This window comes from Hesperophylax consimilis, chromosome 7 (assembly GCF_061612785.1).
Source record: "Hesperophylax consimilis isolate HC1 chromosome 7, BYU_Hcon_1.0, whole genome shotgun sequence".
Lineage (NCBI taxonomy): Eukaryota > Metazoa > Arthropoda > Insecta > Trichoptera > Limnephilidae > Hesperophylax > Hesperophylax consimilis.
This window is the reverse complement of record NC_142842.1, coordinates 27,033,994-27,052,811: the sequence shown is the minus strand read 5'-3', so window position 1 is coordinate 27,052,811 and position 18,818 is coordinate 27,033,994. Positions and strand designations below refer to the sequence as shown.

Below are 18,818 nucleotides of genomic sequence, written 5' to 3'. Positions count from 1 at the left end.
CAATATCCGGAGCTCACGTAGCTTCACGCCGCATGATGATAGTCTTAATTTGGCATAGGTTAGCGATTACACCGTCAGGGTTATTTAGTTGTTTTGTATGAATTGTTCTGTGCTGATTCTATAACGCAGGAAAAGGGAAGATCGCGTTTTAAAGGCGGAAATTTAATAACTGCTTATAATGTGCTGATGTAATGCAAGTTTGACTTACATAAATATTTTTTATCATCTTTTTAATGGGGGTTCACCGCCACTGGTCATTATGCTGCTGATTCATCAAAGTAGAATCCATTGAAATAACCGATACACACCATTTCGTATGTGTATTAAATGTGAAAGATACTCTCAGTATCGCTCTGGTGAAAGACATAATTCAGATTCGAAAAGTTGGTTGAAATTACTTTAGCCGTGTAATAAAGCAGGCACTTCCTTCCCCTTTCCCATCTTTTACCATTTCCCACTCCCATTATAGTCACAATGTACCCTAATGCGGTATTTTCACTAACTTAGAATACCATTTAAAATGTGTGGAAGTTTTAAAGTTTATTTTTCTGATTATGATTATCGTACTAGAAATTTGTAATTTTTAATATTTTCAATAATTCATAATTATTGATTTTAAAAACCGCACATTTCTAACCGGTTGCGACTGTCTATAATGTTATTATGACGTAGAAACCTCCAACTTCTGGTACGACGGCTGTCATCAATATCGCTCAGTGTGAAGTCAACGCATCGGAATTTACGAATAAAAATTTACAGCGGCTTATCGAAAATCATACATTTTAAATCATTATAGAAAATTTGTTCGTCAACACAAAAATAAAATAAAAATACCATAAATATCGTATTTAAAAAAAAAATTATTTCTAAAGATTGAAAATATCTTATTGGGGATGCCACAGTCCCCCTGTCTCCGACAGGTGAGAGTACTGAGCAGTTGGGTCACTTGTGCAGTATTCACACGAAAAAGAATATATGTGAACAACGGATTTTAAATCAGAACTCGTTGTAAGCTTTAAATTAAAATTTGGCTTTTAAATGTACCTAGCTTTTAAATAAACCTAGATCGGTTCAGTGGGTATGTTAAAAAGTCACGCATTGATCCGGTTTTAGCAACCGTGAACTTTAACGCAACTTCCAAGTCGTGTTTAATAAGGATACCTATTTTTTCACATAACAACACATAAATTAGTACTTCTATGCTAGTACTCGTAAAGATCTTATCCAAGTTGCATTTTTATCTTGATGTTTTCAACATCGGAATGGTAAAATAATAATTTAATCCTTCCCACGTTTAAAATTGTTAAGGATTTTGGAATCCCGTACAGATTTATAATTGTTTGTGTAGTGACTTTATTTTTTCAAGGATTATTCCGAACGTTTTTCCATTGAAAAATGTAATTTTTTAATAGTTTATTTATTTAATAATATTGTGAACAATTTTTTTGACGGCGTAGCGTGAATGAAAAGAACTTTTCACATAGGTAATTACATCATTGGCAAGCCTTAAAAAATACCCATCAATATAATATATCATTGAAGAAGAAGATAATACTAATGAATGTAAATAAAACGTGGAATAGAACAAGTCTTAGAAGAATAAAAAAGATAACGGTCATAACTTTCACCTTCACCGGCGCCGTTATATACGACTGTGGGCCATATGACCTGTCCGTGTTTCGGTCACTGAATCACCCACGACCATCGTCTTTACAAGATGACCCGTACAAGATAATCATCTGGCGTTTGCCGCACCCCCGCTGTAACACCCCCGCGTCCCTACGCCCTGAGAAATCGAACTGAAGCCGCGCCCTTTGTCTTCTGCCGATATGGAGTAATACTTTCAACATTAAAATGACGTACATCTTCACGGGAAGAACCTTTTCATGCTCACATAAAAGAAAATACGGTGACATCTGTGAAATCTATGTGCTGCCAAGGTCTGTTATCTATGTGAGGATATTGTTTCAGCTTTATTAGCAGCAGACACATACCTGCACGGATGACGAACCTCGTGCTGGCACTGTTGGTGGACGCGGTGGACTCTCATGCTGCAGCAGCTGGTGCAGTTTCTTAACCACCTAGGATTCTTGCCGCAGAGTCTATCTATTCTATCTTAGCGTCACCTCTTCCTATAGTTCATTTTGCTTAACTTAACTTCTTTAAATACCTGCATCAACTGTAAAGCGCCCCTGAGGTGATGTCTCAAAAAAGCGGAGCTATATAAATTAGCCAAGAATAAAGAAATAAATAAACTAGGAATCGAGCCCAGGATATCTTGTCTTATCTGGACAGCGTTTTGACCACTCGACCATTGGGACCTGGTTATTAATCTTGATAATTGTATATATTTTCAAGATGATATTGTTGATTCTGAATTTAAATATGAGCTCGACAAATATGACGTTAAATAACTAGGTTCCAAGACTCGTGTGGTTAAGGCTGTCCCGAAAAGAGAAAGAGATCCGGGGTTCGATTCCTAGTTGTGACTGCTATATTTTGATTTCCTGTGTCTTTTAGATTTGTTTGTGTATCTTCGTCTTCTTCAATGGTATGTTTTTTTTTGCTATAATGAAAAAAATGCTATTTTTTATATTGTGCTGGGGAAATTCACCCTTAGCACAGCTGTCATAAGCTCACGATTATGTCAATATCGGTAGCCTACCTACTTACCTCCTTCTTAAAATATCCTATGGCGGAGCTGCATTATTTAACCAAACATTTTGTTGATATTATAACTTGATTTAATTTTATATTTAAATTTATTATTTTAACCAAGCTATCAATTATGTTTTTATTGCTCACAGGCAATTGGTAACAACAGTACACAGGTGTTTGTAAATTGCATAGGTCAGATATTCGGAAAATTGAATACTGATATTTTTCTTGAATTGGGGCACTGAAGATAATATTTCTCCTAAGGGCCTATGTCATCTTTGAGGATGTTCTGTGGTGGATATTTTTAGAAAAGGCAGTAGCTGAAGTTCTCGGGAGGAAAAAAGTATAAGGGGGAGAAATTTGGGGGTTAGTGTCCAGTAGTGATAGACGTATGAATTCATCTCTCCTACTGCTGTACAAGACAACGTTTGTATGCAGACCTGTTTAAGAAGTTGAAATATCTCCTTCAACCAGTCTCTTTGTGGGCAAACGCATCCGACGCGAAGACCCGGACAAACCTCACCCTATGAACCCGACTACCCCTGCTAGCTACCAAACATAGCTAACCACTCGGAGTGTTCTATTGCAGAGGTGTAGGTTAATAATAATAATATTTGAATTATTTGCATACCACCGATTTTGTGAAAAAAACGTCAAGGACGCTGTACAAATATATAATACATATTTACAATGGTCTATCTATTTTTAGTAACTATATACTAGTCAAACTATTGTCAATTTATGGCAACAGATTGCGTCCACTGGTTCATCGATCGCAAGCTATGCACAGTGCATTTGATTGATGAACGCGATGCTTGAATGTACATATGTTATTATTCGTTTTTATTTATATGTTGTACAGGCAGATAATATACAATACCATGCTTACCTGGTATGTCACTTGAGATTAACAGTGTTTATTATTTCTTTGAGAAATTTAGATGGTTCTCACGCACGGGACACAATTGGACACTCCGGTATATATTTTGATACATAATATGTATTTATTTTCTTCAATGAACGTGTTTCGGTAAAGGAAAGCAAAATTGATGATTTGTACCACAGTACAAGGTTTTGTACTGTAGTACCGGTATACAACAAATTTCGAATAATGTAAATCCAATGAAAAAGTGTTATTTGGATTATTATAGGCAATACAAGAATATTGCTCCCAACCAGGAATATTTAATTTAAGGATATGAGAGTTTAAAAATGTAAGTTTTTAGTTTAGAGCTGAATTCTGTTGGACTTGTAACGCATCTTAGTTCCAGGGGGAGTTTATTCCAAGCCTTCGGCCCAGATACTCCGAAAGCGCGATCACCAAATTTAGTATTTGGCTTGCGCCTAGATTCCATAAGTCTGTCTATAGCTGATAATGTTGCTAATCTAAACGTTGACTACTTCAGGCCAGTGTTTAAAGGGACGCATAGTTCAGAGGTTGAATAAATGATTTCCGGGACGACGATACCCATACCCGCATCCTAAACTGTAAATCTACCAAATCTTTCGAAGTGTAATAGTACTTTATTTGATGAAAAACATAATTCCACAAGATATAAATATTTTTTAATTGTTAGTTTGAAAGACGCGTAATGAGAGATAAACTTTACAGAACATGAGCACTACAGCATGCTTTAACTTCAATGAATTTTCTTTTAAGCCGGGATTTTCCACTAACCATTTGGCTATAGAGGTAATCAGTCTCAATCGAACATACTATATGAATTTCATTAAGGCCGGGATCTTTCACTTACCATTTGGCTCTCGAGGAAATAAGTATCAATCCTATATTACAGTACACACTACATGAATTTCATTTAGGCCGGAATCTTCCGCTAACCGGAACATACTACATGAATGTCATTACGCCCAGAGCTAATTCGAGAAATTTTTTACCTCTTTCTAGTTTAGATCGAGTACAAACTTAGTAAGTGCATAGGTATGTAATCTAGAAGAGTATGGCATCTAAAAATCGTATGTTCAAGGTTTTTTTTGTATGTACAGGATAGATTGAATAACTAAATAAATAGAAGAACTCAAATTATAACAGATTTTACTTTATTTTTGTAAATAACAACAATATTAATGCTAGTTTTATTATTTGGTGTAAAAATAATGAATCCTGGAAACTCATAACTGCAACAAAAATGTGTTGAGAGCTCAGTGTCTTAATTCATATTTATTTAATAGTTGTTCAGTCCAGAATAACCAACGGGAATACCAGTGGGGTATCCAACAGATTTAACCAATGGAGTAGAGTAGGCAGACACTTCAGGGTAGCTGGAGAATCCTGATAGACCGGAGTATGCGGATACAGCTGGGACACCATAGTAGCCTGACAGACCAGGGTACGCGGGATACGCAGAATAAGCTGTTGGATAGGCAGCTTGTCCAACAGTCTTCACCAATGGGGTGGAATAAGCAGACAAAGTAGGAACACCATTATATGCAGACTCTCCCGAAAAGTCTGAATAGGTAGGCACTCCTTGGTAAGCGGAGTATCCAGGGTAGGCGGAATAAGCTGCAACCTCTGGGTAGGCAGAGTGAGCTACTCCAGAATACGTGTTGTAGGCTGCTGGGTATTGCTGGTAATGTTCAGGCAGACCAGAGTAGGCTTGAACTTCTCCCAGATATGATTTAGGATAGGTGGCCACTCCTCCCAAAGTGTTGGCAGAGTAGGCCAGTGGAGCAAAGAAGTCAGCTTTGGGTTTTGGTGCAGGATCGGCCTTTGGTTTTGCCGCAGGACCTGCTTTGGGTTTCGGCTCAGGGTTTGCAGTGCACAGTGCTACCAGAGCAACGAAGAAAATCTGTGAAAGAAAACAACGTAAGCTGAATAATTAAATAGGAAGTATTTAAAAAAATACTAACATTCAAATAGTGTAGATTAGAAAAACACGTAACACAAAATAAATGAAAAATTTTAAGGTGCCAACAACCTAACTAGGGATCTTTCGTTTTCCGAAAGGGTGCATTAACACACTTTGCAACGTTAAAAAAACGTAAACATAATACATAATTTGAAAAATTAATGTTTCAATTGTTAAGATGATACGGGCATGAGCCTAGTATTACTGTCGGTATAGGTCAAATACTTTGACTTCTAAACTTATATAATTACGATTAAAAAAAAAACACTAAAAAAATATCGAAAGAAAAGATTTATTAAGTAATTACTAATCGCTCTTCGACAACTGATTAAAATATTCTATACTCACAATCTTGAACATCTTGAGTACTGAACGTGGTGATTGTTTGATGAAAGACAAGAATTGATTGATACCAAAATGGATTCGAAGATGGCTTATATACAAACAAAACTGCTGGAATTGAATAAATATGAATACATAATTATTTTTTTTTAAATTTAGAATAAAATGACTCTTTTCTAAACTTAGGTAAAATTAAAACAATGAACTAATAAAAAATGTGTTTATGGCATTTTTCATACATCTGTGAACTGGTTTGTAAACTAATTATATGACACTCCAAGGACATTGTCAACTAACTGGTTGATAAATGTTTACCAAGTTGTGAATATTTCAACCAATCAAACAGCTTCTTAATCAACTTTATACGTAAATAATGGATAAGAAAATAAAAATAACGCAAATTAGAAAAAAATAATCGAGGCGTTAGATTTAGTTGTAATGAAGACAGAGCAGAGATAAAGAGACATTTTAAATGGCACTTACATATTTACAGTGCAGTAATCAAACGTAGATAATGATTTAATAGTACCTATACAAAAATAAATGAACACTACGCATTTTTACATTGTACGGATGAAATGTTTAATAAAATTTATCTGAAAACAACAGCCGTGATTTTATTGTATGTTTTTAAAATGGATGTGTTCAAAACTTAAAGAAAAAAATGTACATTCAATAATTGTTCTAGTCATCAAATATCATAAATAGAAAGGTATTGTTTTCTTTTATAGAGCTTTGTAAAAAATTGAATAAAAAGCAATTAAATTACGAATTGCCACTAAGCAATCAGAAAACAAAACGGTGTAAGATTAAATCATAGTTTCTTTCCGCCAGGCAAACCTACCGACAAATTACAGTAGTAAAAAAAACGATAAAAGTTATCACTGATTTTGTAAATTTATTTCGAAATGTTCAAGGAAGTTATAAGCCATTATGAAACAAAAACATCTATTAATAAATATTGCCCCCGGTCTGGTTAAATATGTATCCCTGAACTTTAACGCAGGTAGGTTTAAATTTAGTAGCAACGTTTTTTATTAATATAGATTATGTCACACCTACTATTTAAATCTATACATCTAGTTGTTTGAGTCTATGGCGCAAATTTTTCCTAAATACATGCTGATTATCTGATATTTCTTCGCAGATTTTCATAGGCGTGAAATAATAGAAACCAAGGTATTGTATAAAATTTTAGATTTTTGAAAAGTAACTGAATGGATTGATATATACATACCATATTATGACTGTATTATATTTATTAATAATCGTGTTTTTTCAAGTTTGCTAACGGTGATTATTCGAAAAGTAAATTTCTGATGGTCTCTCTGATGATAATAATAATAATTATACAACTTTTACAGCGCCGTTTTTGTGAAAAATCACCTCAGGGGCGCTATACAAACATTTCATTTCAGACAATCACACTTTTATAAGAAAATAAGCTTGTAGAAGATTCGATTTTAAATGCAGATGAAAAGAAATATTAAAAACACTCTTCATTGCATTATTCACAGTTGCCATTTTATTCTCTGTTACATTTAGTAGATTTCGTGAATTTGTCAAATTATTATTATTAAAATAGATTTGTGATTTTAAAATTTACTAACCGTGTTTATTCGAAAGGTAAATTTCAGATCATTTCTCTAATTAGGCACCAAAAAATATACCAAAATTGACGCTATATGTTTTTGATTAACAATGATCCTGAGTCCTGAGGCAAATATTATATAATACTTTCAGCTGCACAAGTACCACAAGAGGACATTTTCAGTTTTTTTCATTATCGAAAGAAAATAAAAATGGGAAGGTATTTTTATTTTATTTTTATATTTACGAATAAATTTTCTATAACGTTTTAAATGTGCGTTTTCGTTTTGCTGCAAAAATGATATGTTCATTTTTATTCGTGAATTTGGTGGCGCGGGCTTTTTACATTACGCTGGGTTACATTGGTGATAGCCATCTTAACAAACATTGGCGTTTTATGTATCTTAAACAATGTACTCGTTTGCGTGAAACGCTTATGACAGTGAAACAATAAATCATTGAAGAATAAAAAATATTAGCATATGTAAACGAAACATGAAATAGAACAAGACGCAGAAAATAAAAAGATAACGGTCACAACTCGGAATCGAACCCAGGATCTCTGACTTACTGGACAGCGTCTTCAGGCACTCGATCATTGGGACCTAAGTATTTAGCGTCATATTTTTCGATCTCATATTTCAAATTCAGAAGTAACAATACCATCTTGCAACAATTTTTTCCCATATTTTTTCATAAATTTCTTACGATTTTTTTGTAACCTAGATTGTTTCTCGGATAAACCTATCAGATTTTTATTTATTTGGGATATCATTGACTATTTCTAAAAGTCTAAATGAATATTAAATTTTATTGGAACAATTTAATAATAATTTAACTTTTGAACATTCTATCCATCAATGTATTATAATATCATTGAAGAAGAAGATAGTATTAACAAATCTAAACAAAGTATGAAATAAAAGAAGACGTAGAAAATTAAAAGATAACGGTCACAACTAGTTCTCTGTTTTACCGGGACAGCCTCTTTAGCCACTCGACCATTGGGACTCAATTAATAAAATTCAAATTCAGAACAATACCATCTTAAATAATAAATCACTTAAAATCGCAATTCGGATTGGTTTAGCAAAAGAAATATGACGGAGCAAACGGACTTACAATTTAATTGAGAAATAATATGATCATTTCACATTACACAATCTTCCGGAAAAAACGAAGTAATAGTCGAACTACATTCAAGTTTTCTACTCATAAATTCAAAGAGATTACTCTACCAACGAAGGAAATGAAAGCATACTATTTGAAACAGATTTAAGCCAAACTGTACTATAATATAATTATTACAACTCATACAACAACGCCCATTGTATAGCAGCGTCACTCTAAATAAAATATTTAGTAAATTTATTAAAATATGTTGAAGTGGAAATTATGAAAACAAACCCACGAGGGACAAGGTCAAACACGACCCGAGACATGTGGACACGTGTCTAATATTTATTGGTTAAGAAGATTATAATTTAATGTCTCATAACCCAATCATGTCTAAAAGCGATCGAAGTTGCAATCTAGTCCCCTTAATGGAAATCTTTTCAAACTGTGTTCTATTGATTTGCTTAGTGCAAGTGATCAGCTTATCGGGGGCATCGGGGGTACAAATCGCAAGTGCAAACGTTGACTATGCAGAAACAAGCGGTCCGTTTGATAGATTCCCCTCTCTTAGCAAACGAATTGCAACCCTTAGATCACAGGCATCAGGTAGGATGCTCTCTTTTTTCTACCTGTATTACTATGAAAGATGCTCCAAGGAACTAACGTCATTGATCCCTACGGCACCGGTGCATAGCCGGGAAAAGCATGGTTGACATTTGTCACACGAGAACGGGTCGCTCCTACAACTGATTCTTGAATTCAACTCCTCGACTGTGAAACGATTTGCCGGCCTTTGTGTTTCCTCCCTCCTACAACATGGGTCTCTTCAAGACTTTTTCCTCTCCTCGAAAAGACCTCCACACGGCATCCTCAAAGATGATATTGGCCCCGAGGGAAATTATTAATGTTTTATGTAATGTAAAATATTTATGTAAATGTAAAAACAAGTGTCCCGGCAAGACAAGGGTTCTGGGTTCGAGTCCTAGATATGACCGTATCCTCTTCTGATTTTTCTGTTTCAGATTTTCGTTTAGAAATCGCTAATATTGTCTTCAATAATTAAAAACAAAACATCATTTTTGTTTAATTTTTTGTGACAATTTGATGTATTTAGCGATATTTCTGTGTTAAGCACAGTTTAGTTCAAAAAGGCATAACATATTGGTAATGTAATAACAATTACATAGTTTCAACGGAAATACTATTTATTGTTGATAAATTCACTACAGCATTAATCATTTAAATTGTGTGGAAAACATGAAGATAATTCTAATATGAATGTTTTTTTGTGACGGTGAAACTTATTTATTTATTTAGAAGTGGTTGAGTCCTGTGTAGGTGACGGGAACTCCGGCGGTGTAGCCAACGGACTTGACCAATGGGGCGGAGTAGGTGGGCACACCGTGGTAGGCGGACACAGCTGGAACTCCGTGGTAGGCGGACACAGCTGGAACTCCTTGGTAGGCGGACACTGATGGGTAAGCGGAGTAAGAGGACACCGCTGGGTAGCCGGAGTAGGCAGATACAGCTGGGTAGGCGGAGTAAGCAGACACAGCTGGGTAGGCGGAGTAAGTAGACACAGCTGGGTAAGTAGCGTGGCCAGCAACAGCAGGGTACGCAGCATGAGCAGCGTACGCGGTCTGTACTGGAAGAGCGGAGTAGGTGGCTACGCCTTGGTTGAGGGTGGACACAGCGGGGTAGGTGGCTACTTGCTGCACGGTGGAGACAGCGGGGTAGGTGGCAACCTGCTCCACGGTGGACACGGCGGGGTAGGCGGAATAGGTCAGGGGGGTAATGATGTCAGCCTTGGGCTTTGGTGCGGGCTCGGGTTTGGCGGCGCAGAGGGCCACGAGGGCTGCGAAGAACAGCTGAAAACAAAAATAATCAAATTCAAAATAAATTTAACAAGAGCACTAACTTTAACGTCTACATATGTCCCATTTTACTTTCAAAAGTGTTATTCATATTACATTAATTATCAGTTGTATACAATTTAAAACACGTTTATTAGTAAGACCCATATCTACTAGCCTAACCTAACCTGAGCTGAAACTTGAAGTGTGATTACTGTAATGCTATGTACACACATATGCTCGACGGTTTGGCTTGATCGAACATGTAAACTTGGAAATATGCTCGTTGTTACGGCCACGCGTTCGAGCAGCTCGACACCACCAAGACGCTCAAACAAATCGTAAATTTCTGTCGATTACCGAGCAAGAATTACGAACCTTGAATCGTTTTGTGTTGGCTCGATAACGAACAAAAGAGCATCGAGCGAGATAGTACACACGCTGAGACATATTTGAATGAGCATTAAACCATCGAGCATGAACGAGCGTGTGTACTAGCCTTATGAATAAAAAGGATTTTTTCGTAAATTCAGCGGGTATTTGTATTATTTCAAACAATGTAAGAGGCATAAAATATTATAACTTCTAGAAGCAGTATAAAATTATTGTTAATAGAGTGCGAACGGTCTAAGGAGAATGCATAAAAAATAATTTAAAATTCAGATAAAAAGTTATTAGGTTACTTTTGAGTTACTTAAAGTACTTCAAGTAGCGTTCTTTCATGTTTACAGAACTATAAAATTGGCCATAAGTGGAACAAAGTATGTTGCCGATCAATCACTAAATATTTGTTAATAGGTTTTTGACACGAAGTCCATTCGTTATTCTCATGCTAATTATCTATTTCATTTGTCTACCGGTACAAATTTCAATATTTTAAGACGTTTTGACCTTCTTAATAAACAAAATCCTCGAACTCGGTTTAACCGAACGTTTAATAATTTACGTCAGCGAATTGAAAGACAAAAGAAAATTTCTGTAGTATTTCTTATTTACTGAAATGCAAAGATTTGAGATATTTCAATATGAGATGTCCGCGAAAATATTAAAATCAGTTCCTTCTCGAAATATTTAGCCATTAAAACTATTGTTTTGTTCAATTATTTAAAGACAAAACACAACTTTTCTTACACTGTGAGAACATTTTTTTATTATTATTGACAATGTTTTGAAATTAGAAATAAGTTTGATTAATAACAATGATTAAAAAGTGCAAGTTATTGATTTTGATGCCAAAATTATATTGTGAAAATTATACTTACAATCTTGAACATGTTGATTGGAGGGTTGGTGATTGTCGGGAGAAAGACAAAAATCGAATGATAAAAAGCTTCGGTCGTGGAAGCTTTTTATACTTTTACAAAATGCTCCACAGATCTGGAGTTATAAAATATTCATAACGCCTCTGCACAAAATAGTCGACCAACTGCTTATAGGTAGAATTTAACAACCGAACAAAAATCATCAATAAAGGATCCAAAACGTAAATTCGTTGAATTTCTTATTAATTGCCTTGTGTGTTTACATACCTTGAATAAAGTAGTATTCTCGTATGGTTTTGTAAATTTGGAACTTGTGTGAGGATGAACTTGTTTAGCGTAAGTTATTGGCAATTTTTGAGGTAAATCTTTGGAGTCATTTAACACTCATTTAGTTTAAATAGATCTTATGTGACTTCACCGCGTTTTTTTTGCTGACAGCTGGGGTTAATGAAACGGACCTGGAGAGTTTAAAAAAGCTGTTGGTATCGATAATACTTGATTTGTAATTTTCTTAAGTTTTTCTGATTCAGCTGTTAGCTGCAGACTGTATTACATTTACCAGCAAATATGTAAAGTTTTATCTGTACAAAAGTAAATTTATGTTTTTTGAGAACTTCTCACTAAAGATTAAATTTTGATAGGACACATTAACAAGTCTTAAAAAACAGGGTCGTCTGAAAAATAATATCACAGTATCTACCTTTATGTATAAAATACTATCTTGAGGTCACTGAACCCGCAGATATATAGATTGTTGACAATCGCTATGCACTCTGGATTTTGTTTGTCTTAAAAATGTATTCTTATTATAGACAATGGTTGTAAAGCTATCCGTGAAATCGGGGGCGTCATCACAACAGAGATTGCGGATGCAGTACAGAAAAGTAGTCCTTCCTCCGCTAGTTACCCAATTTGCCACAAGCACTGATGTGTTTATTTAAATCATCATGTAGCCTACAATATTAAGGTCACTTACGAGTAGACAATCTAAAAACAGATTTACCAAAACAAAATAAATGAATAATTTACAAAAAAAAATATTTAAACTCTGTTCCAACCGTTCATAAATGGTGAGCAAAAAAAATATTTTTTCAGAGTCAAAGTTATAACTATGTTCATATCTAATAATTAATACTTTTACACTTTCTTATTAATATTTTTGCTACTGAACCTGGGAAATGTGAACAAACAACATTGCAGTCCATCTTTTTTGGACAATTAAAAGTATTTTTTGAATCTCCTTAGCTCATAATGGAATCTACAATGTGAAAAGAAGGTAGTTGCGTTGATTTTCAAAAAAAAATATGTCAGAGCTAAAAATTCAACAGTATTTACTGCTTCAAAACCAACATTTTCTTCTTTGTAGTTAGTAGTAAGTATTTATATTTAGTAGGGTTGTATCTATGTAGCTGTACATGTGTTACATAAGTTTGCTCTGAAATATACACTCTTTTAACAAAATTACTTAACTATTTTAAACAATTTCACTATTCATGAATGTTGATTAAAAATGGTCATCGGATTAATTAATCATTACTCAGTTTGCCAAGTCAAGTCCGTGGTTAATGGTGTCATGAAATTTGATCGTAAAGAAGGTTATCTATTCAAAAAGTTACTTTCCTTCCATTGTTAAAATTCAATAGCTAATGTAACAAATAAAAAAAACGTGCTATTGTAGATCTAAAATAATGTCATGATTATATCTGCAAGATAAATGAACTATTTGCATTGATTGACAACAAAAGAAATTTCAAATCAATGCCAATATGCCAATAGCAAGTATAAAAAAAATCAACTCATGAAAAACAAAGTATAAACTTTTTTTGTTTTTGGTTGAGGATTGAATCTTCCTTCCCGAGGACTGGAATCCGCTAACTCCTGGTTGGGTAGGACTGACATTTATTTCGTATAATAACTGTTGTAATGTCTTCCAATTTTTTGAAAAATGCGTATATGTCCGCTTGTGTGTGTGTGATTGAGGTTGATAAAATGCATGTCATCATTGTCATCGACAACGAGTCTATCTGCTGAGTTTCAGCTCTGCCGGAGTAGGAAAGTGGGTTAATTTCCACATCCATAACTTGCATTCATTCCTTCATGAAAACAAACAAAAATTCAGGTAGATGTATTAAAAAAATATACAAAAATAACGATCAAAATATTAACCGTACACTATATCACATCTTTACATAATGATCTAAAAATAGTTAACATTTCCGTTACAAGTTGTCATGTCAATAACGATAAGTTAATTATTTTAATAAGAATGGTGTTCTTCATTAATTAGTCAGGCCTATCAAGGTCTTACAAATATACATAAGACCTTTTTGATCCCTTTACATCGGTACAATACACCACACACCCTTTTAGGTACAAATTATATTATCTTCATCTAAATATAGTCCACATAATTGCTGTTAGATAATCAAGTTAATCTTCCGAATAATGTAAAATTATGAAAATCTGAACTACAGATAATGTAGTTTAAGATAATTCAATTTTAATGGCAAAAAATCTACGATTATGAAGAACGATTATACAACTTAATAATTACAGATAGTACTTGATGAAAATATGAAATATTCATACACATAAAATAAAAAGGAAACGCTCGCAACTGGAACTCGAACCTAAGTCCTCTCTCTATACTTACCGAGACTAGCGCGCTGCCTACTGAGCTATTGTCACCTTATTACGTTTTTTTCATCAATCTCATACTTCATTTTTAATTTACTAACATTATTTCCATCATATTTCATATTTTTATTTTCTAAATGAAATATTTATCTATTTCCCATACGTAAAGTACCTACCCAATGAGCTGGTTTGAAATATAACGTTTTTTGAGGTAGTTGAGTGTGATGTTATATTACAATCAAAGAAAAATGTTTCTTCGGGCTCTTCAATGATAATTTGACGGCCTTCTTGGTCGAGGGGTAAAGCTTTCGAATAGCACGCCGAAGGTTGCGGGTTCAAATCCCGGCTTAGGCAAAGAAATTTTATTCGATTATTTTATGTTATTTCACAATTTATTCATTTAAATAATATATATTATACTTGTGGCACGTTCCAGAGTGGAAGATATTCTCAGCATAGCCCTTGTGTAATATCAAGATTCAAAATTGAACCTTTGCTTAAAATGGCTTTAGCCGTGTTTGGTGACCAGAGCTGAAGAGCAAAGTACTCCCCACCTTCCTCTTCGCCCATCTCCTTCTTTAACATAAAGCCTCCAACTGATCCATAGTATCACTGGCTCCAAACGGTAGGGAGCAATTGGGAGTCTTGTCTGTATTTAAATATTATAAACAACAATTAACCTAATTTAGCGTTTCAAATGGAGTTTCCGATCCAGAGTTTAATTCTTAAGCCATCAAGTGAACCATCATATTATATTTCAAAGGACGGGTTGTTTCGCGAATTTGAACAATTCATCAAAATTCAAAGTTGATTTTCAAGTTCTGTAAAGGTTTTATTCAAGTTCTGTTATTATTTCAGTTTGTGAAATAACTGGTCCATAATGATGTAATAACAGAATATAACCTTCAAAGAACTTGAAAATCATCATTTAAATTTGACGAATTGTTTAAATTTTTCGAAACAACCCATTATAAGTTATTGCATTTTCAAATGATGTCATGGAAAATAAATACATTTTTACTATAATATTGTGATGATGTAAGAAAGAGTCTTGGGTGAGAAATTATGGAATCCGATGGACTGTTGAACTAATTAGTAGCAAGCTACATCTTGTAGATAGGAAGGTACATCATGGTAATGGATTCTGAAGAAATACTTACAAGAGTTATTTATTTTCCTTTTCCAATCGTGATTTTTTTTCATATGTATCACCAAGAAGGAAACAAAGGAACAAATCTTCAATAAAAATATAAATTGTTACAATACGAGAGTACCTCATAAAAATTACATGAAATGCAAAATTATGATATGATTAATGAATATGTTAGCTCATTAAGGTGAAATTTATACATAAGATTCTTTTTAACTATGCTAGTGTAAGTTTTGTCGGGGCACTTTTGAACGTTTCAAGTTTTGTTTCTGTATGACGACCAAGATTATTCAGCGAGCCTGGAGCTAAAAGTCTGCCTATTTTTGGATTTGATCATATCGTTAATGGCATTTTGCCCTTCAACACATATTCGTAAAATCAATATCCGAGGTTTAGACTACATAACCTTCTAAACACACCATAATTGGTTTTCCTTAAATGAAAACATTGCCGAAACTAACGGTTAAACCTAAGTAATAACACTTCGATCAAACAATTTTACAATATTTGTTATGTTAATCTCTTGTGATGAATTCGTCGTCGAAATATAGGCTCTTTTCGACAGTTATAAATAATGACTATAACCATACTTTGAAAAAAAAACATATCACAAATATTCAGATATTAAATCAATTAATTTGAACAATTTTCTTATTCGGTCTTTTTTTAAATTGGAAGATTTTAAATTGTATGTTTTGTTTGGCATGTAGTTATTTGTGGTGTCTATGTTTAAAGGTTGTTTTTCGTATTTTGTCTCACAGGTCCTTTATTGTTTACTCAACATGTATATTTAAAGCTAAGAAATTGATGTACAATAACTAATAAAGTAATTTTGTTTCGACGTCATAATAAAAATGTTTTGTATCACCGAACTTCACTTTTATGATGTATTGGTAGGTATGCTTACCGATCTTTGTAAATAAATAATATATAATATTTTATGTCCTCATTCAATCAATGCACAAATCAAAATTAAAAACAACAGATAAATTTCGGATTTTAGTTTATTCTAAGTTTTTCGTGAATTCGGTGTGGATAAGTTGAAAGCAACATGTTGGAGATTTTGCGGTGTGACAAATTAGTAGTGGAGTCCGGCGTATCCGACAGACTTAACCAGGGGAGAAGAGTAGGCGGAGTATGCGGGGTATCCAGAGTAAGCAGACACAGCTGGGTAAGCGGAGTAGGCAGACACGGCGGGGTAGGCGGAGTAAGCGGATACTCCGGGGTAGGCGGAGTATGCGGATACTCCGGGGTAGGCAGAGTAGGCGGATACTCCGGGGTAGGCAGAGTAGGCGGACACTCCGGGGTAGGCAGAGTAGGCAGCTACTCCATGAGAGGTGACAGCGGGGTAGGCGGAGTAGGCAACAGGAGCCACAAGGCCGGGCTTAGCTGCGCAGAGAGCCACGAGGGCGGCGAAGAAGAACTATAACATAAAATTGATAAATTAGAATCAGTTTTTTTTTAAATCGTTTGAAAAAACTCCGATAAATTTACAAAAAAAAAACTGATAATTAGAAAAACTTAAAACACTGAACAGGATAAAATATTTAAATTCTGATGATAAAAAGAGAGATCCTTTCGTTGTTTAAAGGTGTCAATTAGGAAACTATTTTTAATGCGTTAACAAACTGTATTTTATTGATATTCGTTGCTTTAATGCTAGAAAAAAATCGATAGTAATAGCAAGTGTGCATCTTTATTGAATTTAATTATTTTTTGCACAACACTGAATTATTGGAACGTATCAACAAAATTTTAAACGTCTGCTATTGATTCGAAAAATGCGTAAACAATTTGCGAACGTATGCAGACCAAAGTAGTTTTAAAACCATATTTAGATTTATTACACAAACATTACACAAATGTTTTAGCGATAATTAAATAACTTGAATATTATTGAATGTTGAAGCCTTTAGCACTGGTAGGAGATTTCACTGATAATTATACATTTGTAATAACTGGATCACAGAGCAATACTTACAATCTTGAACATGTTGAGTAGAGGGTTCGGTGATTGTCAAGTGAAAGACAAAATTTGAATGATACCAATATTCACGTGCCGTAGGCTTTTATACTATTACCGCGCAGGTTTAAAGAACTGTACATGTGAAACAAATACCTGCTAATGTCGGGACAATTGCGACCAACCGCCAAAGGTCCGAATTCAAATACCACGCCATCAAAGTAATGTTTCGTCCAACGGAGGAATTTGTATGAGATCTTGGTGGAAATTTTAAAAGCCAGTAAAGCTTATGGTTTCCTAGTTTGGAGTTGCCAAAGGACGAACTGGTTGCCGCCTTAGTTAATGAAGAATTCTGATCTACCATTATCATGAAACGATGTGGTTTACTAAATCATTCAAAGTGCTCTGATTAACGGTTCTCAATCTTGTACTATTATTTAATATATAATACTTTACAATTAAAACAATTCAGTATTTAAAAAAAGGTTGATACTACGCCAAATTTACACATAATTTAAAAAAAATAGCATTTAGTATAATATCAAAACAACATGCAAATTTTATAAAGGTATACATATTTTTAATATAAAGATCGTTTTCAACATCTTAATTACGTAGCATTTCTAAAATACTTCTTTTGATTCATTTTATGGATCGAAAGCAAAAAAAAACTAGAATAATATAATATTTTTGTCGAAAAGGTTACACTTTTTTTGCTGACAAACTAACACTGTATATAATTAACATTATAGCCTACCGATCCATAAATTGCGTATTAATCTATAATAAAGTCAAGGACTTTATTTTTGTTGCATAAACATTCAATAATAGTTAGTCCATAATGGCTAATCGGTGTTAATTTTTCCTTGGCAATAATCATAATTTTGGTTAATGTTTTACGCACAAAATTAAAACCATTCAAGGATTTCACGCAGATTTTCTTGCAAAGACGGATGGCGCGGGTTAAATCCCGGCGTGCGCAAGCAAAGGTTATTTGAATAATTTGTGTAATTTCACAATTTACTGTTTAAAATCATATATACCTGGTATATATGAGGCATGTTTCACCCTGGTGAATTGCTCGAAATAAATTTGCCCGTGTTTAGTGACCAGATAGCCAGGTACTTCCTCACATTCCTCTTTCCCATCTCCTTCCTCTCCCCACTATCTCACAACATACCCCAATAGGAGATGCTACAGTCTCCTTGGTCCAGACGATTGGGAGCAGTTGAGACAATTTCGCGGTTTCACATAATTATTTTTAAATGCAGGAAAAAAAATTGTTTGCATATTTTTATGAAAAGTTGAAGGGTTATAGATTTTAGGATCAGATTTTTTTCTTTCGGAAAGCGTGTGGAGTGGATGTACGACAAAAAGTAG

At 34.2% G+C, this 18,818-nt stretch overlaps 2 protein-coding genes across 2 annotated transcripts; both read right to left on the bottom strand.

Annotated features, from left to right (window-relative positions):
- Window positions 1–4,714: 4,714 nt before the first annotated feature.
- Window positions 4,715–5,919, bottom strand: LOC149422567 (uncharacterized). Its single transcript, XM_089633362.1, has 2 exons — window positions 5,874–5,919; window positions 4,715–5,465 (listed from the first exon to the last, which is right to left on the bottom strand). Exons 1-2 carry the CDS (start codon window positions 5,883–5,885, stop codon window positions 4,842–4,844), a joined length of 636 nt encoding a protein of 211 aa, XP_089489488.1. The 5' UTR covers window positions 5,886–5,919; the 3' UTR covers window positions 4,715–4,841.
- A 3,841-nt stretch (window positions 5,920–9,760) lies between these two features.
- Window positions 9,761–17,613, bottom strand: LOC149422566 (uncharacterized). Its single transcript, XM_089633588.1, has 4 exons — window positions 17,457–17,613; window positions 16,556–16,898; window positions 11,689–11,756; window positions 9,761–10,441 (listed from the first exon to the last, which is right to left on the bottom strand). Exons 1-4 carry the CDS (start codon window positions 17,466–17,468, stop codon window positions 9,887–9,889), a joined length of 978 nt encoding a protein of 325 aa, XP_089489714.1. The 5' UTR covers window positions 17,469–17,613; the 3' UTR covers window positions 9,761–9,886.
- Window positions 17,614–18,818: the final 1,205 nt, after the last annotated feature.